Source organism: Saimiri boliviensis, chromosome 2, assembly GCF_048565385.1.
Source record: "Saimiri boliviensis isolate mSaiBol1 chromosome 2, mSaiBol1.pri, whole genome shotgun sequence".
Lineage (NCBI taxonomy): Eukaryota > Metazoa > Chordata > Mammalia > Primates > Cebidae > Saimiri > Saimiri boliviensis.
In genome coordinates, this window is record NC_133450.1 from 113529910 (window position 1) to 113552378 (window position 22469).

The 22469-nt window shown below is 45.7% G+C and overlaps 1 protein-coding gene across 3 annotated transcripts; it reads left to right on the top strand.

The window, feature by feature from the left end:
- The first annotated feature begins 254 nt into the window (after positions 1–254).
- On the top strand, positions 255–22393 carry CCDC32 (coiled-coil domain containing 32). Of its 3 annotated transcripts, none has more exons than XM_039462922.2 (4): positions 255–517; positions 3261–3516; positions 8358–8514; positions 12175–22393. In XM_039462922.2, exons 2-4 carry the CDS (start codon positions 3273–3275, stop codon positions 12329–12331), a joined length of 558 nt encoding a protein of 185 aa, XP_039318856.1. In that variant the 5' UTR covers positions 255–517; positions 3261–3272; the 3' UTR covers positions 12332–22393. The 3 variants fall into 3 exon arrangements, with proteins under 3 accessions (XP_039318856.1, XP_039318852.1, XP_074250192.1); XM_039462918.2 differs by having other exon boundaries at positions 255–332; XM_074394091.1 differs by lacking the exon at positions 12175–22393 and having other exon boundaries at positions 8358–8518.
- Positions 22394–22469: the final 76 nt, after the last annotated feature.

The window sequence follows — 22469 nt, forward strand, 5'->3', positions numbered from 1 at the left end:
TGAACTGGCTCCCGAGACCACGAAGTCAAAAAGCTTGGAAATTAGGCTTCCCTATCCAAGCAGGGGCTGGAACCTTGGATCTGCAAGGAATCAACTCGGCCGTCGGGAGGGGCAATCCGTTTCCCGGCAACCAGAGCCCCGCCCACCGCTCGCGGCTCCGCATTTCTTCACCCGCAGAGCTCCTCTCGACCAATCAAGGCACAGAACATCGTCGGGTAGGAAGGTAGTTGGAGGACTCCTGGACTCCGTCACTCGGAGACTCCGCCCCTCCCGATTTCCTCTGAACTGCGGGCGACAGAGCTGAGCCAAGCGTTTGCTGGGCAGCTGTTGCGGTGAGTGAGTTGGGGCTGGGGTGCCTAGGGTTTTGGATCTCCTACTCTGGCCCGGCCCCGAAATACCACATAGAAGCCTTGGGACCTGATTCATCCCATCCAGACAGCCCTAGAGATCTGAGCGACTGAGGCCTGGGGTCTGAACGCCGGAATTTCCTGCGCGGGTCTGGACGCTCTGCGCTGGGGTAAGGGGGCATGTGGGGCTCTGGTGTTAGCAAAGTCTCGGTTTTGGGTGGCTTGAGACGACTTTGGGTGGGGGTTCACTGGCGCCCTTGACATCGTTCACCCAGGACCGCCGTGGCACATCTGGCCCTTTTACTTCCGGGCCTTTAGGCTGGCTGGGCTCTGTCTCTTGGCCTTATTCAGACCTTGCCTCAGGCAGCCTTCCAGATCTCTAAGTCCCCTCAAAAGCCTCCAAGCTCTTTGCGTAGGTTTTCCTACCTGCCTTTGCTTGGGCTGCTTTCTTTGTTTTCCAAACAGGCAGGATGGTATTTGATAAAAACATGGATTCTATGCAGATGTAGTTGCTGATACAATATAATAAAACAAAACAAAACAGAACAAAAAAAAAAAAAACACATGGATTCTGGAGCGGCACAGATCTGGTTCCAGTCAACAATTCCCCACGTATCAGTAATATGCATCTGTAACATGGTGAAAATACGTATCTTTCCGTGTTTGTATTAAAATAAGAACATGAGGCATATGGCTGAACTGCATGCGCTGAGCACATAGCCCTTGCATTGTGACAGTACTCTGTGACACTTTTTGCCAAGCAGGATATTCATGTATGCGGAACTGTGAAAGACCTTTAGTTTGTGTTCTGTTGAAAACAGAATTTAATTGATTGGGGATATAACTGTTGCATTTTCGAGATTTTTGGAGCAAAGTGGAGGCTGGTTGTCCACACTGGAAATGCCTTAGAGATTTGTGTGTGTGTGTGTGTGTGTGTGTGTGTGTGTGTGTGTGTGTGTGTCTGTGGTAAAATGTATGTAGCATAAAATTGACCGTTTTAACTATTTTTGTGTGTATGATTCAGTGGTGTTCACATTGTTGTACAACCATAACCACCATCGGTCTCCAGAACTTCTTCATTTTCCCAAACTGAAACCCTGTACTCATTCAACAGTAACTCTCCATTCTTTCTACCTCCCAGCTCCCACCATCCTTTCTGTATCTATGAATTTGACTACTTAGGTGCCTTACATAAGTGGAATCACAGTATCTGCCTTTTGTGTGTGGTGTGTAGGAATTCCATTTTTTTGGTTGTTGTTTTTCATTTATGAGACAGAGTCTCATTGTGTCACCCTGGAGTGCAGTGGTGTGATCAGTCACTGCAGCCTCTATCTCCTGGGCTCAGGTGATCCTCCCACCTCAGCCTTTGGAGTAGCTGGGACTACAGGCATGCACCACCACACCTAATTTTTGTATTTTTATTTTTATTTTATTTTGAGATGAAGTCTCTGTCATCCAGCCTGGAGTGCAGTTGCATGGTCTCGACTCACTGCAACCTCCCCCTTTTGGGGTCAAGCAATTCTCCTGCCTCAGCCACCTGAGTAGCTGGGACTACAGGCGCGTGCCACCACACCCAGCTAATTTTTGTATTTTTAGTAGAGAGGGGGGCTTCACTATGTTGGCTAGGCTGGTCTTGAATTCCTGTCCTCGTGATCCGCCTGCCTTGACCTCCCAAAGTGCTGGGATTACAGGAGTGAGCCACTGTACCCAGCCTAATTTTTGTATTTTTAGTAGAGTTGGGATTTTGCAATGTTTCCCAGAGTGGTCTCCAACAACTGGCCTCAAGTGATCTGCCCACCTTGGCTTCCCAAAGTGCTGTGCTGGGATTACGGGCTGAGATTACACCGTGCCCAACCTTATGCTGTATTATTTTTTATTTTTTACACTCGCCTCTCCCTGTTTTATGCTGTATTCTTTTTTTTTTTTTTTTTTTTGAACAGAGTCTTGGTCTGTCGCCAGGCTGGAGTACAGTGGTGCAATCTTGGCTCACTGCAACTTCTGCCTCCTGGGTTCAAGCGATTCTTCCGCCTCAGCCTCCTGAGAAGCTGGGACCACAGGCGCGTGCCACTACGCCCGGCTAATTTTTGTTTTAGTAGAGACGGGGTTTTACCATGTTGGCCAGGATGGTCTCGATCTCTTGACCTCGTGATCCGCCCACCTTGGCCTCCCAAAGTGCTGTGATTAGAGGCGTGAGCCACCGCGCCTGGCCTATGCTGTATTCTTTTTTTTTTTTTTTTTTTTGAGATGGAGTTTCACTCTTGTTACCCAGGCTGGAGTGCAATGACGCGATCTCGGCTCACCGCAACCTCCGCCTCCTGGGTTCAGGCAATTCTCCTGCCTCAGCCTCCTGAGTAGCTGGGATTACAGGCACGCGCCACCATGCCCAGCTAATTTTTTGTGTTTTTAGTAGAGATGGGGTTTCATCATGTTGACCAGGATGGTCTCGATCTCTTGACCTCGTGATCCACCCGCCTCGGCCTCCCAAAGTGCTGGGATTACAGGCTTGAGCCACCGTGCCCGGCATTTTTTTTTTTTTTTTTTTTTTTGAGATGGAGTTTCGCTCTTGTTAACCCAGGCTGGAGTGCAATGGCACGATCTCGGCTCACCGCAACCTCCGCCTCCTGGGTTCAGGCAATTCTCCTGCCTCAGCCTCCTGAGTAGCTGGGATTACAGGCACACGCCACCATGCCCAGCTAATTTTTTGTATTTTTAGTAGAGACAGGGTTTCACCATGTTGACCAGGCTGGTCTCGATCTCTTGACCTCGTGATCCACCAGTCTCGGCCTCCCAAAGTGCTGGGATTACAGGCTTGAGCCACCGCGCCCGGCCTTATTATTATTATTATTTTTATTTTTATTTTTTATGCTGTATTCTTAAAGCCAGTTCTTACTCACCTGAATTTCTGTTTTATAGCTTAGATTCCAAATGAAAATGTTTGAAAGTGCTGACTCTGCAGCCACAAGATCTGGCCAGGATCTCTGGGCTGAAATTTGTTCCTGTCTGCCAAATCCTGACCAAGAAGATGGTGCCAACAATGCCTTCTCTGACTCCTTTGTGGATTCTTGCCCTGAAGGTGAATGCCAGAGGGAGGTGGCCGACTTTGCTGTCCAGACAGCTGTAAAGCCTTGGGCTCCCTTGCAGGATTCAGAAGTGTATTTAGCATCTCTAGGTAAGTTTGATGGCTCTAGGGAAGCATATTGAAGTTCTGTTACATCAAACTTGGTTTCCTTCCCACTTCAGAACCTCCCCACTCTGAATCTCCAAAGTCCATTATACCAGTTTGTATACCTTTGTGTATGTACCTATAGCTTAGCTCCCACTTATAAGTGAAAACATACGGCATTTGGTTTTCCATTCCTGAGTTACTTCACTTAGAGCATAATGACCTCCAGCTCCATCTAAGTTGCTTCAAAAGACATTATTTTATTCTTATGGCTGAGTAGTATTCCATTGAGTATATACAGTATTCCACATTTTCTTTAAACACTCATTGCTTGATGGGCATTTAGGTTTGTTCTCTATTTCGCAATTGTGAATTGTGAAACATGCATGCAGGTGTCTTTTTGATATAATGACTTCTTTTTTTTTTTTTTTTTTGAGACGGTGTTTCGCTCTTGTTACCCAGGCTGGAGTGCAATGGCGCGATCTCGGCTCACCGCAACCTCCGCCTCCTGGGTTCAGGCAATTCTCCTGCCTCAGCCTCCTGAGTAGCTGGGATTACAGGCACGCACCACCATGCCCAGCTAATTTTTTGTATTTTTAGTAGAGACGGGGTTTCACCATGTTGACCAGGATGGTCTCGATCTCTTGACCTCGTGATCCACCCGCCTCGGCCTCCCAAAGTGCTGGGATTACAAGCTTGAGCCACCGCGCCCGGCCGATATAATGACTTCTTTTCCTTTGGGTAAACACTTCTTTTCCTTTGGGTAAAACACCTTTTCCTTTGGATAAACATTAGTGGATCAAATGGTAGATCTACTCTTAGTTCTTTGAGAAATCTCCCTACGTTTTCCATAGAGGTTGTACTGATTTAAATTCCCATCAGCAGTGTATGAGCATTATCTTTTTACCACATCCATGCCAACATCTATTGTTTTTTGACTTTTTGATAGTGGCCATTCTGGTTAACATGGTATCTTGTGGTTTTGGCTTGCATTTCCCTGATGATTAGTGATCCTGAATTTTTTTTTTGAGATGGAGTTTCTCTTGTTTACCCAGGCTGGAGTGCAATGGCATGATCTCGGCTCACCGCAACCTCCGCCTCCTGGGTTCAGGCAATTCTCCTGCCTCAGCCTCCTGAGTACCTGGGATTACAGGCACGGGCCACCACGCCCAGCTAATTTTTTGTATTTTTAGTAGAGATGGGGTTTCACCATGTTGACCAGAATGGTTTCGATCTCTTGACCTCGTGATCTGCCCCCCTCGGCCTCCCAAAGTGCTGGGATTAGAGGCGTGAGCCACCGTGCCCGGCCTTGAACATTTTTTAATAGGTTTGTTAGCCATTTGTATATCTTCTCAAATCCCATTGAGAAGCGTCTATTCATGTCATTTGCCCACTTTTTGTTGGGATTATTTGTTTTTTTCTTTCTGATTTGTTTGAGCTCCTTGTATTCTGGGTATTAGTCCTTTGTTAGATACATAGTTTGCAAATACTTTCTCCCATTCTGTGGGTTGTCTGTTTGCTCTGATGATTATTTCTTTTGCTGTGCAGAAGCTTTTTAGTTTAATAGGTCCCATTTATTTATTTTTGTTTTTGTTGCATTTACTTTTGGGATCTTTGTCATAAATTCTTTGCCTACGCCAATGTCTGGAAGAGTTTCTTTTATAATTTTGAAGATTTCAAGTTTTATATCCATCTTGAGTTGATTTTTGTATGAGAGATAGGGATCAAGTTTTATTCTTCTACATGTGGCTGGCCAATTTTCCCAATGGTTCTGGTTGACCAAAACCATTTGTTAAATAGGGTGTCCTTTCCCCAATTTATGTTGTTGTATGCTTTGTCAAAGATCAGCTGCAAACCTGGGAAGAATTATTTGAGGAAGGAAAGGCAATTCAGGTAGAAGGAACTTCTGAGGGAAGACAGAAAGACGAGTCAGAAGAGGGCTTGCATGATAGCTAAGAAATATCTTGGGAAAACAAAAGGGATTTTGTTAATGATGTACTGGAGGAGAAAGATATGACATAAACATAGGTGGAATGATAGAAAGATAGGAAGTAATGTGAAATTTGCCAGGAAGCCACCAAAGATAGGATAGTAATGCTTGCAGCCATGGGCTAGGGGATGAAAATTCTGTATGTGGTAGCAAGATCATCTCTTTAATGATGATAAGGAGAAGAAGCAACAGTCTGAGAAAGCTGAACAACCAGATCCCGTGGCTTGTTGGTTTTCTATGCCCAGGGCTTCTAAGAAACGTTCATGAAAGTCAGGCATGGTGGCTCACACCTATAATCGCATCACTCTGAGAGGCTGACGTGGGAGGATCACATGTAGGCCAAGAGTTTGAGACCAGCCTGGGCAACATAGCGAGACTGTCTTTACAAAAATATTTTTTTAAATTAGCCTGAAGTGGTGGATGCCTGTAATCCCAGCTACTCAGGGGGCTGAGGTGGAAAGACTGCTTGAGCCCAGCAGTTGTTTGAGGTTACAGTTAGCTGTAATCGTGCCATTGCACTCCAGCTTGGGTGACAGAGCAAGACCATGTTGACAGAGAGAGAGAAGCCAGGCGTGGTGGCTCACACCTGTAATCCCAGCACTTTGGGAGGCTGAGGCAGGCGGATCACAAGGTCAGGAGTTTGAGACCAGCATGGCCAATATGGTGAAACCCCGTCTATAGTAAAATACAAAAAAAATAAAATAAAATTAGCCAGGTATGGTGATGGGTGCCTGTAATCCCAGCTACTTAGGAAGCTGAGGCAAAGAGAATCACTTGAACCTGGGAGGCAGAGGTTACAGTGAGCCGAGATCCTGCCATTGCACTCCAGCCCAGGTGACAATGCAAGATTCCATCTCAAAAAAAAAAAAAAAAAAGAGAGAGAGAGAGAGGAAGAGAAGGAAAAAGAGAGAGAGAGCACTTTGGAAGGCCAAGGTAGACAGATCACATGAGGTCAGGAGTTCAAGATCATCCTAGCCAACATGGCAAAACCGTCACTACTAAAAATACAAAAATTAGCCAGGTGTGGTGGTGTGCACCTGTAATCCAAGCTACTTGGGAGGCTGAGGCAGGAGAATTGCTTGAACCCAGGAGGCGGAGGTTGCAGTGAGCCGAGATCGTGTCACTGCACCCCAGCTTGTGACACAGAGTGAGACTCTGTCTCAAAAAAAGGAAAAGAAAAGAAAGAAGAAAGAAAAATTTAATGAAGACAGTGATGATTTTCATTAGTGAAGACTGGCTTGGAAAGTTAACTGATCTTTGCTAAAGTCAGTTAAGAAGTTTTCATCTTGAAGAAAATAAGAGTCATTTCTGTTGCCTATGACATGGACTAGGAGACAGTGGCAGACAGGTACGTGTTAACGCCCATATCTGCTTGCCCTATTGAAATCACACCTGACCAGGGACTCAGCATCCTTAGAGAGGAGAAGATCTTTTCCAGCCCAAAAGAGTACTTTCCAACTTGACAACTGAGGCCAGACAATACGAAGTTTTTGTTGCTAAATAACCTACATCAAAGAGAATCCCCTGATAAGACCAGTAATTAAAATCTGAGTTAAATGTATGCTATCCATAACCCTTTTTATATCCTCAAGGAGACGACAAACCCCGCAAATATTTAATGTATATCAGTTGTAGGTTTTTTTTACATGGGTGAGCTCTCGGTGGTAATAACAGGAACAAAAGGTATTTGTGGCCGGGCGCGGTGGCTCAAGCCTGTAATCCCAGCACTTTGGGAGGCCGAGGCGGGTGGATCACGAGGTCGAGAGATCGAGACCATCCTGGTCAACATGTGAAACCCCGTCTCTACTAAAAATACAAAAAAACTAGCTGGGCGTGGTGGCACGTGCCTGTAATCCCAGCTACTTAGGAGGCTGAGGCAGGAGAATTGCCTGAACCCAGGAGGCGGAGGTTGCGGTGAGCCGAGATCGCGCCATTGCACTCCAGCCTGGGTAACAAGAGCGAAACTCCGTCTCAAAAACAAAAAACAAAAAAAAAAAACAAAAAAAAAAACGTTGGGATATCCTTTTTCTTTTTTGGGGGACAGTCTCACTGTGTCGTCCAGGCTGGAGTGCAGTGGTGAAATCTTGGCTCACTGCAACCTCTGCCTCCCAGGTTCAAGCAATTCTCTTGACTCAGCCTCCTGAGTACGGGGACTACAGGCGCATGCTACCACACCCGGCTAATTTTTTGTATTTTTAATAGAGACGGGGTTTCACCGTGTTAGCCATGATGGTCTCAATCCCCTGACCTCATGATCCGCCCACCTTGGCCTCCCAAAATGCTGGGATTACAGGCATGAGCTACCGTACCAGGCTGGGAGATTCTTTTCTTTTAACAAGAATTTAATCACACAGAGGTTTTAAAGGTCTCTTATTACTGAGTTCTCCTTAAGTCAATTTTAATATCTAATGAGCCATGGATCTTTCATCATTTTCTCTAATTCTTTCTCATTACATTTGGAAACCATGTTACTGTAACAAAAAGAAAAACCACTTACTCCTCAGAGAGATTATTTTCAAGGAGTTGAAAAAGACAGTAGTATACATATGTCAAAGCAAGCATTCCTCAGAGAGATACCTGCTGGGCTTATGTGATTTCAAAGAAAACATGTCATTGATTTATTTATGAGAACCTATGGCTTTTACCTTTTCTGGGGTTAAACATTATTTGATACAATGCAAGGTGAGGACTTTGTAAAGGGAAGAAGAAGAATGTTCTTAAAAAATGACCTCTTTTGCAGGGAATGTGGATGTCCTAATCAGTGAGAGAATTTTTAAGTTGGCATTTTGAGTTTTAGATTTAGTTAAAATTTCATCTCATACTCACTTTCCTTATTAAGCTCTACTTCTCTCTCTAGAGAAAAAGCTAAGAAGAATCAAAGGTTTAAATCAGGAAGTGACTTCTAAGGACATGCTTCGAACCCTGGCCCAAGCCAAGAAGGAATGCTGGGATCGGTTCCTCCAGGAGAAGTTAGCCTCAGAGTTCTTTGTGGATGGACTTGATTCTGATGAGAGGTAATAGACTCCCACGCTAGTTCCAGCTGAAATCATACTTTAGTTGCTCTATTTGTTTTTAGCCCAGCAGATTTTTAAGAACGGACTTTTTTTGCCAAAAGGCAAATGCTGCAGCTACATGTTGGTCACAGATTGAATAGAGTTAAGGATAAACCATTGTGTTCATTTTTAAGTATTCGATGCACTTGAGAAAGTAGTAATCATTCTCTCTTATTTTCTTGAATTCTTTCTCATGAGGTTTGGAAACCATGTTACTGTAACAAAAGAAAAAACCATTTACTCCTCAGATTATTTGCTAGAACTATTTCTTTCTCTCTTCTTACCTCTGAATTTCCACCGCCTTACAGATTTTTTTTTTTTTTTTTTTTTGAGATGGAATCTCACTCTGTTGTCCAGGCTGGACTGCAGTGGCACGATCTCGGCTGACTGCAATCTTTGCCTTCTGGGTTCCAGTGATTTTTGTGCCTCAGCCTCCCGAGTAGCTGGGACTACAGGAGTATGCCACCACATCCAGCTACTTTTTGTATTTTTAAAAGAGATGGGGTTTTACCATGTTGGCCAGGTTGGTCTCGAACTTCTGACCTCAGGTGATCCACCCACCTTGCCCTCCCAAAGTGCTGGGATTTCAGGTGTGGGCCATTGTGCCCAGCGTGGTTACAGAATTGTTGCCAAATTGTAGCCACTCAATGAATTTATGTAGACTAAATGAATGAATTTATGAAACATCCACTGTGTGATAGCACTGTGCTTGGCATCAGGGAGGGAATGGTATAAGGAAGTTTTAGACCCATTTGGTTTTGTCCTCAGAACTACTTGCGGGCAGTTGACAAATATATATGAAGAGATACCTAACAATACCAGGCAGCAATAAGAGAAGGCCAGTTGAGAAGTGACAGAACGTGCTTTGGGAATTTAAAGACCACTGAGCTCCCTCCTGGCTTTGGTGTTTTGCCATAGAGGGAGGCAGGACTTGAACAGTATCTGCAGGTGGTTTAGATGCAGAAGGACAGAGAGAGCCTGCTGCCACAGTGAACAGGAATGGGGCTTGACACTCAGGAAATCGGCTCAGCCACTTACTGGTTGTATGTTCTTGGGTAAGTAACCTGTGTGTGCCTCAGTTTCCTGATCTGTGAAATGGGAGCAATCAGCTCTTACCTCATAAGTTGTTATGAAGGTTAAATGAGTTACTATTTGTAAAGGGAATAATGCCTAGCACATGGTAAGCACTATGGAAGTGTTGGCTGTTAATAACATTATTCTTCCTAACAGAATTTTAGAGTTTTGAAAGAAATTATTCAAAATAAAAATCAACGGGGGAGTAAAAAATTGAATGTTAACAAAAGGTCTTGAGGAAATGTGATTTAACTTGAGTTTGTAACATATGGAGATTGGTAGATTGGTGATGAGAGTCCCATCATGTCAGAGGAAGTAATGCTGTGGAAATCAGGACAGTATGTGAATAAAACTTCATAGGCACATTTACTTACAAATTTACAAAATACTTTCACTTACATTATCTCAAATGCTGAATCAGCATGCCTATAGCTGCTTCAGAAATCAGCGTAGCATCTAAGGTCAGGCCAACTACCCTCTGGGGGTTCAGGAAATCATATCCATTTTGCTCTTTTCTATCTTTAAAGGTCCAACCTAATTAAGTCTTAAATTGCTCCAAACATAGGAGATTTGAAGATGCAGACTCCTGACCCACTGATAATTTGGTATTTACTTATATTATCTCTCCCCCTGAATAATTCCCTCCTCTACAGCTCTGAGAATAAAAGACAAAACTGGCCGGGTGCGGTGGCTCAAGCCTGTAATCCCAGCACTTTGGGAGGCCGAGGCGGGTGGATCACAAGGTCGAGAGATCGAGACCATCCTGGTCAACATGGTGAAACCCCGTCTCTACTAAAAATACAAAAAAATTAGCTGGGCATGGTGGCACGTGCCTGTAATCCCAGCTACTCAGGAGGCTGAGGCAGGAGAATTGCCTGAGCCCAGGAGGCGGAGGTTGCGGTGAGCCGAGATCGCGCCATTGCACTCCAGCCTGGGTAACAAAAGCGAAACTCCGTCTCAAAAAAAAAAAAAAAAAAAAAAAAAGACAAAACTTCTCCTGTGTCATTCTCAAGTAGAAATCCTCTTTCTCTGAAATCAGATCAGCATGTTCCTGTGGATTTATCAATATGTAAAATAATGTGGTTTTTCCCTTCTCTATGGAAATAATTTGAACAATTTATTCTATGAAAACCACGGTAAATGAAGATTAAATGCTGTGTCACACCTGATTCCCCTGAGCTGTGAGCACTAGAGTCAATCAGCTATTCTCGTTGCCCTCTCCCATTTGGATTTTTCCCCAGAGCCTACATCTGTGGGAATGTTTCTATCATTGTTCAGAATAAACACCAGGAAACACTAGCTGTACATGTGTTTTCAAACTTAAAAATTTATCTTTTAAGCAGAGGCCATTTTGCAATGGGGTTGTACAGGTCTTCACATATGTGAGGGCCAGGTACATGACCCTCCTTGTGGTGTGCTTTTGGCAAGGGAGTAATGGGCTGGGAAATCCAACTGTCCAAAACATGATTCCCTTATACACCCAGAGATGTCTAAAATCTGCTGTTATGGTATTCTTTCTTAAGACTTTGTTTTATTGAGGAACATAGAATAAGGTTTACATTATTTCTACTCACTTATATTTTACTGTGACTAATAGCTTTAGGGTATAGGGTCCTGTAAGGAAGGCGGGTGGGGGACCTTGAGCTTGACAATTCCATCTCCCCTCTCCCTACAGATCCAGACAAAACGAGGGGCCTCTGGCATAGTAGTCATTGTGGGAGATATTTGCTGCTCAGATGTTTTTATCTTAGGGACTCGCTATAGGATGAAATAAACAAAACAAACGCACAAAAAAGTGGTATAATGGAGTCCCAGATTGCCTCAGCTATAAGAGGCAAAAGATGCTCAGATTTCTACCTCAGTAATCATTTGGTATTTATTTATTTATGCAACAGAATCTTGCTTTGTCACCCAGGCTGCAGTGCAATGGGGTGATCTCAGCTTCCTGCAACCTCCACCTCCTGGGTTCAAGCAATTTTCCTGCTTAGCCTCCTGAGTAGCTGGGATTACAGGCGCACACCACTACACCCAGCTCGTTTTTTCTTCAGTAGAGACGGGGTTTCACCATGTTGGTCAGGTTGGTCTCAAACTCCTGACCTCAGGTGATCTGCCTGCCTCGCCCTCCCAAAGTGTTGGGATTATAGGCATGAGCCACTGTGCCCGGCCATAATTTGGTATTTTTCTGAGTGTTTCTTTTCCTTGACAATTTCTCTCCTCTCCTGTTTTGAATGAAAAAAGACCTATCTTTAGGTCTTTAGGACTGACGCATAAACTCTTTAACTGTTCTCATCAAGCCTTCAGAGGCTTTGCATTTTAAGGGGTGCTGCCTGTAGCCAAAGTGCCCAGTATGGGGTAAATTATATGCAGAGCTGCCAGGATGCACAGCTGCCAGAGGAGTTTCCTTCTTCTCCCCAAGTTAGCAGTAAAAAACCACTGTAGAAAGAAATTGGTAGTTGGTGGGAAGGTAGTGTTTGAGTAACTGAGATAATCACTAAGTAATTAATCATTGAGGTCTGACACTACCACCCTTTTCTTCTGCTCTTTCAGCACCTTGGAACATTTCAAGAGGTGGCTCCAGCCAGATAAAGTAGCCATCAGCACAGAAGAGGTCCAGTATCTGATTCCTCCAGAGTCACAGGTTGAGAAGCCAGTGGCTGAGAACGAGCCAGCAGCTGCGGACAAGCCAGCAGCAGCAGAACAGTAAATGACACACACACCCCCCCATGCCGAGCAGCTGTTTCAGGTCCAGAGGGAGCAGCATGGAGCTCGGCAGCAGAAACAGGGAGACATCCACTGAGGGAAAAATACCCAAGTTTCCACTCCATAAAGAAAATAGCTGCAAGCCCCTGGGGATTTACTTGGGGCTGGCATGTGTGACTGTCTTGGATGAAGTGACTGACCCAGTGTGCGCTGGATCAAAATGCTGCTTTCCTCCGTGTCTCACAGCTTGGCTGAGCTCTGTCACTGCAGGTTAGAAGCTTGCTAAGGATTGAATGTGAAAGTACTTGGAGAAACTAAGGCCCCTCATGTGTAATGTGTAAGTTAAGTGAGCCATATTTTTTCTTGCCTCTTCTGGACATTACTGCTTGTGTCCCAAGCATTCCTTGGTGAATTGTCAGGGGTGAGTGGGGCCAGGAAGAGTGAAGTCTGCTTCTTGAATCCAAGCCCCATCTGGGGCTTCTGTAACAAATGTGTAGTAAGTATAGGGACTCCAGGGAGAGAGGCTGGGCTTCTTTCTCTCATTTGTTCCTTATGGAGAAAACAAGCAATAGAAGTGTGAAAATGTGGGTGTTTATGTCTGTGTATATATATATTTTTATTTCATGCATGGCTTCTCTTCCAATTTCCTCCTGCACTTAATAAGGGCCAGGTATGCCGGGCGCGGTGGCTCAAGCCTGTAATCCCAGCACTTTGAGAGGCCGAGGCGGGTGGATCACGAGGTCAAGAGATCAAGACCGTCCTGGTCAACATGATGAAACCCCGTCTCTACTAAAAATACAAAAAGTTAGCTGGGCATGGTGGCACGTGCCTGTAATCCCAGCTACTCGGGAGGCTGAGGCAGGAGAATTGCCTGAACCCAGGAGGCGGAGGTTGCGGTGAGCCGAGATCGCGCCATTGCACTCCAGCCTGGGTAACAAGAGCAAAAACTCCGTCTCAAAAAAAAAAAACAAAAAAACAAAAAAACAAAAAAAAAAGGGCCAGGTACTGGCTGGGCACAGTGGCTCACACCTGTAATCCCAGTGCTTTGGGAGGCCGAGGTGGGTGGATCACGAAGTTAAGAGATGAAGACTATCCTGGCCAATGTGGTGAAACCCTGTCTCTACTAAAAAATACAAAAATTAGCTGGGCGTGGTGGCGCGTGCCTATAGTCGTAGCTACTCGGGAGGCTGAGGCAGGAGAATTGCTTGAACCCAGGAGGCGGAGGTTGCAGTTAGCCGAGATTGCGCCGCTGCACTCCAGTCTGGCGCCTGGCAACAGAGCAAGACTCTGTCTCAAAAAAAAAAAAAAAAAAAAGGGCCAGGTTCCAAATTAGACTTGTAAATATGGTGTTAGTGTTTGACACTACCCCGGACAGTTCCAAATGTCTTCCTTGTGGCAGCTTTCCTGGCTGAGCTCGAGCTTCCCTCCCTGTTTATTGTGTTCATGTTCAGTATGTGTTGTCCACGTAAAACTTTTCTCCATGGAATAGCAGTGTCTGTGGTGATCTTAACACGACTCCTCCCAGAGGGATGCTGCCACGCAGCAGGAGGTAAAAACACATGCATGTCAAGGCACGGGAGCTGGCTACCTTTGCCAGCCTCCTGTTACTAGCATGTGCCCTTTGACAGTCCAGACTTTGGTGTTCTGAGGGTAGGGGTCTGAGGCCTTAGCTCCATGGACCTTCTTTCCGGGTAACAGTTTACAAATCCCTAATGATCAGTAGGGTGGCTATAAAAATCTGATCCAGAGAGGAGCTAAAAGAAAAAATAAATAAATAAATCTTCTGAGAACATTTGCTTTTTTTTTTTTTTTTTTTTTTTTTGGAGGCAGGGTTTCACTTTGTTGCCAGGCTAGAGTGCAGTGGTGCACTGTAACCTCAAACTCCTGAGCTCAGGTGATCCTCCTGCCTCAGCCTCCCCCAGGCAGTTGGAATTACAGGTGCAAGCCACCACACCCCACGACTGTTTGCTCATTTGTAAATCAAGTATTTTCCTTGCCCAAAAGGACAGGAACCAAGTAGGTGGTTCCATATACTTGCTTAGTGATATGAATATTTTAATTGTAATATTCAGATACACTTTCCTTTTTTTTTTGAGACAAAGGTCTCCTCACTGTGTCACCCAAGTTGGAGTGCAGTGACAATCATGGCTCACTACAGCCTCAACCTCCCAGGCTGAATCCATCCTGCCTCAGCTACTCCTGAGTAGGTACAACTATAGGCGTGTGCCACCATGCCTGGTTAATTAAAAAAATTTTTTTTTGTAGAGACAGGGCCCCATTATTTTGTCCAGGTTAGTCTCGAACCTCTGGGCTCAAGCTGTCCTCCCACCGTGACCTCCCAAAGTGCTGGGATTGAAGGTTCAAGCCACCATGCCTGGCTCTTTCCTCTCTTTTCATTGACTAATGGTTAACTTTTTTTTTTGAGACAGGGTCTCACTCTATTGAACAGGTTGGAGGGCAGTGGCATTGTCTCAGCTCACCACAGTCTTGACCTCCTGGGCTCAAGTGATCCTACCTCAGGCTGATGCGTATCTGGGAGACTACAGGTGCACACCACCATGCCTGGCTAATTTTTTATATTTTTTGTAGAGATGAGATTTCACCATGTTGCCCTGGCCTCTCATTATTAGTAGATTTAGTAGCCTTATTCCTACTGCTTTTTTTTTTTTTTTTTTTTTTTTTTTTTTTTTTTTTGAGACGGAGTTTCGCTCTCGTTACACAGGCTGGAGTGCAATGGCGTGATCTCAGCTCACCGCAACCTCCGCCTCCTGGGTTCAGGCAATTCTCCTGCCTCAGCCTCCTGAGTAGCTGGGATTACAGGCATGTGCCACCATGCCCAGCTAATTTTTTGTATTTTTAGTAGAGACGGGGTTTCACCGTGTTGACCAGGATGGTCTCGATCTCTCGACCTTCGTGATCTACCCGCCTCGGCCTCCCAAAGTGCTGGGATTACAGGCGTGAGCCACCGCGCCCAGCCTTGCTTTTTTTTTTTAAACGGAGTTTCACACTGTCACCCAGGCTATATTGCAGTGGCGCGATCTTGGCTCACTGAAATCTCTTAACTCCTGGGTTCAGGCAATTATCCTGCTTCAGCCTTCCAAATAGCTGGGACTACAGGTGTGTGCCACCATGCCCAGCTAATTTTTGTGCATTTTAGTAGAGACAGGGTTTCACCACGTTGGCCAGGATGGTCTTGATATCCTGACCTTGTGATCCACCCACCTTGGCCTCCCAAAGTGCTGGGATTACAGGTGTGAGCCACAGCCCCCAGCCTCCTACTGCTTTTTATTGGTAGGGTACATGTGACACAGAGACTGGCTCTCTGTAGCCCCTGGGCACATAGAGGGAGCCAGAGTAATGTTGGTCATCCAGCCCTGGTCCAGGCTTGCAGGCTGCCATTTCCACCTGGAGTTCAGATGCCAGGCCTCACTCCTCTCCAGGGCCATCTGATGGCTTTCAGGATAGATTTTTTGTGTGTGCAAGACTTAGTTTTGTTCTCGTTGCCCAGGCTGGAGTGCAATAGCATAATCTCGGCTCACTGCAACCTCTACCTCCTGGGTTCAAGTGATTCTCCTGCCTCAGACTCCCAAGTAGCTGCACCGCCACACCTGGCTAATATTTTGTGGTTTTAGTAGAGACAGGGTTTCACCATGTTGGTCAGGCTGTCCTTGAACTCCTGACCTCAGGTGATCCAGCTGCCTTAGCCTCCCAAAGTGCTGGGATTACAGGCGTGAACCACTGCACCCAGCCCAGGATAGATTTTTTAAAGAAAGAAAAACTAAAATTTTTATTCTCCCTACATGATAAACACACAAAAATTATTCTTCCTCAGAAACAACAATTTAAGGGGGGAAAAAAAAAAGCAGTGAAGTCCCAAAACACTCTCCCGAAGTGCAGATCATGGGTAAGAGAATGTTTCTGTACCCGAAGACAAGAGTTTCTGTCATTCAAGCAAAATCCTAGCTTTGCCTTTTCCTTACTTCCCATTTTCTTTTCTTTTTTTTAAAGACGGGGTTTTACCATATTGGTCAGGCTGGTCTTGAACTCCTGACCTCAGGTGATTTGCCTGCCTCAGCCTCCCAAAGTGCTGGGATTATAGGTGTGAGCCACTGCGCCCCGCCCTACTTCCCATTTTCTACCTCAGAAACAGAAACTGGAATATGAGAGGGTGGAGAATTGCTTTAGAGGAACTGAAATGGAGTTATAAGACTGAGCAGTTTCTAGCCTATGTGTAAACCTGCGTAAGGTGTGAGAGGAGCTCTGCAATACAGGCACCACTCCACGGAACCCAGTGAATTGTAACTATAGTTTTTTTTTTTAAAGAGATGGAGTCTCGCTCTGTAGCCCAGGCACTGGATTGCAGTGGCGTGATCTCGGCTCACTGCAACCTCCACCTCCCGGGTTCAAGTAATTCTCCTGCCCCCGCCTCCTGAGTAGGTAGGACTAGAGGCGCGTGCCATCACCCCCAGCGAATTTTGTGTATTTTCAGTAGACAGTGTTTCACCATTTTAGCCAGGATGGTCTCGATCTCCTGACCTGGTGATCCACCTTCCTCAGCCTCCCAAAGTGCTGGGATTATAGGTGTGAGCCACTGTACCCCATGTAACTGTAGTTTCTTAATTGGTTTAGAGGTGACCGTTTAAACAATGGCTCTAAAAGAAGGTGAAGCTCCCTTTATCAAAACCATATTTGACCTTGGATCCCAAAGCTAACTTGTTAATATAGATTTATCTTATGCGAGTAAAGTGGCACTAAATTTGAAACTGAGAATCTTGGGTGCCGTCTTTATCTGTCTTGTGGCTTCCTGAATGGTCATAAATAAGTCAAGTGACCTCTTCATGTTCCAGTTCCTTTTTAGTGATTGGATTAACCATAGGAAAAAATAGTTTGGGCCCAAAATGCTGATCTGTTTCTTCTGACCCTGAAAACTACAGAACTCCAATGAGGGCTTCCTCAACTCGGTAAGATTTATAAGTTGGTAGAGTCTTACTTATCACCCCTAGCTTTCTTCCTTCCTCCTCCTTAGTGAAACAGGCAGCAAGTTAGAGCAAATGGAGCAATATTTAGTGCTAAGCCTTAGAGCCTGGGGAGGGTAATCAACAGGAGCCAAGCTGTAATGACTTGGTACACCCAGAGAAGGCTGAGCTGGAGCCAGGCAGATAACCTAAGTGACTACCACTATTCTCTCCCGGCACATACACGTGCTCATCACCCAGCGCCAGGAGATCAGAGCTGGAGTGACACAGGCATGAATCCAATGTCTGATCCAGAAATAGTCCCTGGCTGTAGGCGCAGCCAGTAAACAAACGTCCTGCCAGCTGTGGCTGAGATGCACCCTCCCAGGCAGATCTGCCCACCAGGACCATTGCTGAAAGACCACTCCCTGGCCCTGCTTTGGAAGGAGTCCTCCAAGGCTGAGAACAGCCCCACCACATGAAGCATAAATTCTAAATTATCCCAACCAGCTTTGGCCCTACTTCAGTTATAAGACTTAAGATAGGCCAGGTGCAGTGGCTCACCACCTGTAATCCCAGCACTTTGGGAGGCCAAGGCAGGCAGATTACCTGAGTCAGAAGTTCGAGAACAGCCTGACCAACATGGTGAAACCCCATCTCTACTAAAAATATAAAAACAATAGCCAGGCATGGTGTCAGGCACCTGTAATCCCAGCTACTTGGGAGGCTGAGGCAGGAGAATTGGTTGAACCTGAGAGATGGAGGTTGTAGTGAGCCTAGACTGCACCACTGCACTCCAGCTTGGGTGCAAGAGCAAGACTTTGTCTCAAAAAAAAAAAAAAAAAAAAAAAAGACTCAAGATAGAATACTGCCATTGCCATCTTAGGTTTGTTCAAGGGCTGTTTACTGGAACCCAGGAATAGGTTGTTTAGGGTAGAGATTCATTCATCTAAACAATATTGGTTGAGACCCTGCCAGGCTCCAGGCACTATGCAAGGTGTTAAATAAAGCAGAACAGCATCTTCCCACATAGAATGATGGAGGGGGAATAGAGCCAACCTCATTAATTCTGTGGAAGGTGTAAGCAGAGGTGCTTTGAGAGCATGTGGGAAGGAGATATGAGAGCCCTAGACTAGTTGGGGTGGGGTAGGAAAGAGGCTGTGTTAGGGAGCTGAATCCATAGAAATGAATAGGAATGAGAGGAAACAGAAGAGTAAGAGCGTGGGGACCAAGGGGAGTCCCAGAAGGAAAACAGCATGTACAAAGGCCTAAAGGCAAAAGAAAACTTGAGAGGATGGAAGGTAGTTCAGTGTAGCTGGAGCATAAAGAACAAAAGAGGGAGAGACAAGAGGTGAGGGTGGAAATTAATAAACAAGGCCAGGTGCGAAGGGTTTTATAGACCATATTAAGGAGTTAGGAGTTTATTGTGGGAGAACAGGGAGCTAATGGCTGCTTTTAAGAGGGGCAGTGACAAGATAAGATTTACATCTAGAAGGTTATGGCTACCAGGGATTTGCCATAATTAAAGTGATTGAGGGTAGACAAGTTATTCACACTTGGCAGTGATACATGTCTACGTGAAATGGTTTTTCTTTTTATTTTCTACTTCAATTTTTGTTATTTTTTCACTGCTGCAGAACAAGTAGAATCATGTATGGCAGATTGTATTTTCCAAAGATGGCCAAATCAGTGTATCCCATCCCACACATTCATGTTCCAGTGTGGTGCGGACACTCCTTCACTGAAATGTTGGGTCAATATTCCCTCCCTTTGAACCTGGGAAGACCTATGTAACTACCTTGCTAATAGAGTACAGCACAAATAATGGGACTTCTGAGGCAAGGTCATAAAAGCACTCCACCCAGGGTCTCTATCTCTCACCATGCTCCTTGATAATTCGGAGCCAGCATGTAAGAAGTCCGCCACAGAGAGCAAGAGAAGACCAGGGAGTCCCAGCTGCCTGAGTCTTCCTACCCCAGGCATCAGACATATAAGTAAGTGATTCAAATGATTTAATCCCCCAGCTTTTAAGCTGTCCCAGCTGACACCAGCTGGTACAGAGACATGCTATTCCTGCAAAGACCTACAGATTCATGAACAAAATAAATACCATGGTTTATGCCAGTAAGTTTTGGGTTGATTTGTTATTCAGCAATAGATAACCAGTGCACCATAAGCTAAGTGTCAGGTTTTTTTGTTTTTGTTTTTGTTTTTTTTTGAGACGGAGTTTCACTCTTGTTACCCAGGCTGGAGTGCAATGGCGCAATCTCGGCTCACCGCAACCTCTGCCTCCTGGGTTCAGGCAATTCTCCTGCCTTAGCCTCCTGAGTAGCTGGGATTACAGGCACGCGCCACCATGCCCAGGTAATTTTTTGTATTTTTAGTAGAGACGGGGTTTCACCATGTTGACCACGATGGTCTTGATCTCTTGACCTCGTGATCCACCCACCTCGGCCTCCCAAAGTGCTGGGATTACAGGCTTGAGCCACCGTGCCTGGCCCACTAAGTGTCAGGTTTTAAGTAGCTAAGTTTTAAGTATTTTATTTTGCAGCCCCCTCTAGTTTGTGATGGTTGCAGAATTTAATACACTGGCTACAGTATGGAGAGGGCAAAACTGGACACAGGAGACCAGTTGTGAGGTGGCTGCAATTGTCTAAGAAAAAGGTAACAGTACTTGAGAACTTTTCCCACTTAGGATGTAGATACTGCAAGAAAATGTCCCTCGCATCCTAACAATGTGAAAAAGCCAGGTACAAAATCATAACTTTTCTTGAGCCCATCAGAAAGCCAAGGTCACAAAGCAACCAAATAAAGTCCTCCAAGGAGAGATAGGGACAGATAAACTGTTTCAACTTTGGCAAAGATGTGGCTGTCATTACAAGTCGGTAAGAAAAAAACTATAAAAATGTTAACAAATAGGAGTCAGGCCGGGCGCGGTGGCTCAAGCCTGTAATCCCAGCACTTTGGGAGGCCGAGGCGGGTGGATCACGAGGTCAAGAGATCAAGACCATGCTGGTCAACATGGTGAAACCCCGTCTCTACTAAAAATACAAAAAAATTAGCTGGGCATGGTGGCACGTGCCTGTAATCCCAGCTACTCAGGAGGCTGAGGCAGGAGAATTGCCTGAACCCAGGAGGCGGAGGTTGCGGTGAGCCGAGATCACGCCATTGCACTCCAGCCTGGGTAACAAGAGCGAAACTCCGTCTCAAAAAAAAAAACAAAACAGAGAGGAGTCTGCACATAAAGGCAACTTTTCTTCTACAGGCTTCCCCTGGGGTTCATGGGAAAAGTGGGAGCACAGGAGGCAAGGAGGCGATGTTCTTCCTTGGTGACGCATGCGTGTGGCTGCTGGTGGAAAGCAAAAAGCCTCAACTTCCACAATCCTCTCCTTTAAGCAAAGCCTTAATCTGCTGGGGGAGGGGTAACAAACTACTGCTTCAGTCAGGGGAATAAAAGCAAAACTTACCTGCTTCTGGTGAGGTGTCAAAACCTTGCCCTTCTTGAACACATGCAAAGACCCATTGGTCCTGGGACTAGAAGCAGAAACCCCCTACCCAGGGGCAGAAGCAGGAAACTGTCCTGGCCTGAGGATTCAAGCAAAGGTCCACTCGTGGGGAGGACGAGAACTCTGGTCAATCCCAGATGAACCATAGGCGTAAGGCAGAGTTCGGCTGCCCAGGGGAAGAGGAGCAGAAACATGGCGAAAACCCACTGCTGAATTTCAGTTGCCTCGGACCTGTTTAAGACTGATGCTGGGCCAGGGTAACAGAATCAACCCTGCTCTGCCCTGCCTGAGCCTGGCACCAGATCATAAGCAACAGAAATCTCCTTTTGGCTGAAAAGCTGAGGGTGGGACAGCAACATTAAGGAAGCCCTGCCGAGTCAGGCCGGGCGCGGTGGCTCAAGCCTGTAATCCCAGCACTTTGGGAGGCCGAGGCGGGTGGATCACGAGGTCGAAAGATCGAGACCATCCTGGTCAACATGGTGAAACCCCGTCTCTACTAAAAATACAAAAAAAAACTAGCTGGGCGTGGTGGTGCATGCCTGTAATCCCAGCTACTTAGGAGGCTGAGGCAGAATTGCCTGAACCCAGGAGGTGGAGGTTGCAATGAGCCAAGATCGCACCATTGCACTCCAGCCTGGGTAACAGGAGCGAAACTCCGTCTCAAAAAAAAAAAAAAAAAAAAAGGAAGCCCTAACACCCCAATCCTCACTCTAAGCAGCCCAACACTAAAGGAATTTAAAATCTGGGGTACACTGAAGTTAATGAGGGCACAACCAAACCCAAACCCTGCCCAACTCCTAACAAGGCTAATTCAACCCCTCAGATCAACGGGCTGACAGAAAAGGCAGGCCCACTCCCAGACACAGATACTATTTACCTCAGTCTCTGCTGCTCAATACATCATGGGCATTTAGTTTAAAAATTGCAAAATGGCCGGGCGCGGTGGCTCAAGCCTGTAATCCCAGCACTTTGGGAGGCCGAGGCGAGTGGATCATGATGTCAAGAGATCGAGACCATCCTGGTCAACATGGTGAAACCCCGTCTCTACTAAAAATACAAAAAAAATTAGCTGGGCATGGTGGCGCATGCCTGTAATCCCAGCTACTCAGGAGGCTGAGGCAGGAGAATTGCCTGAACCCAGGAGGTGGAGGTTGCAATGAGCCAAGATCGCACCATTGCACTCTAGCCTGGGTAACAAGAGAGAAACTCTGTCTCAAAAAAAAAAAAAAAAAAAAAAATTGCAAAATACAGGTCGGGCCCTGTGGCTCATGCCTATAATCCCAACAGTTTGGCAGGCTGAGGCAGGTGGATAACTTGAGGTCAGGAGTTCAAGACCAGCCTGGTCAACATGGTGAAACCCTGTTTCTACTAAAAATACAAAAATTACCTAGGTGTGGTGGTATGTGCCTGTAATCCCAGCTACTCTGGAGGCTGAGGCAGGAGAATCGCTTGAACCTGGGAGGCTGTGGTTGCAATAAGCGGAGATGGCCCTACTGCACTCCAGCCTGGGCAACAGAGCAAGACTCTGTCTCAAAAACATTTTTTTTTTTTTTTTTGCAAAACACAAAAAGGCAAGGAAAAAAAAAAACCAATCCATTCTCAAAAGATGAATCAGCAGAACCAGACTCAGATGACACAGATATTGGAACTATCAGAGAATTAGAATATACTATGAAGTATA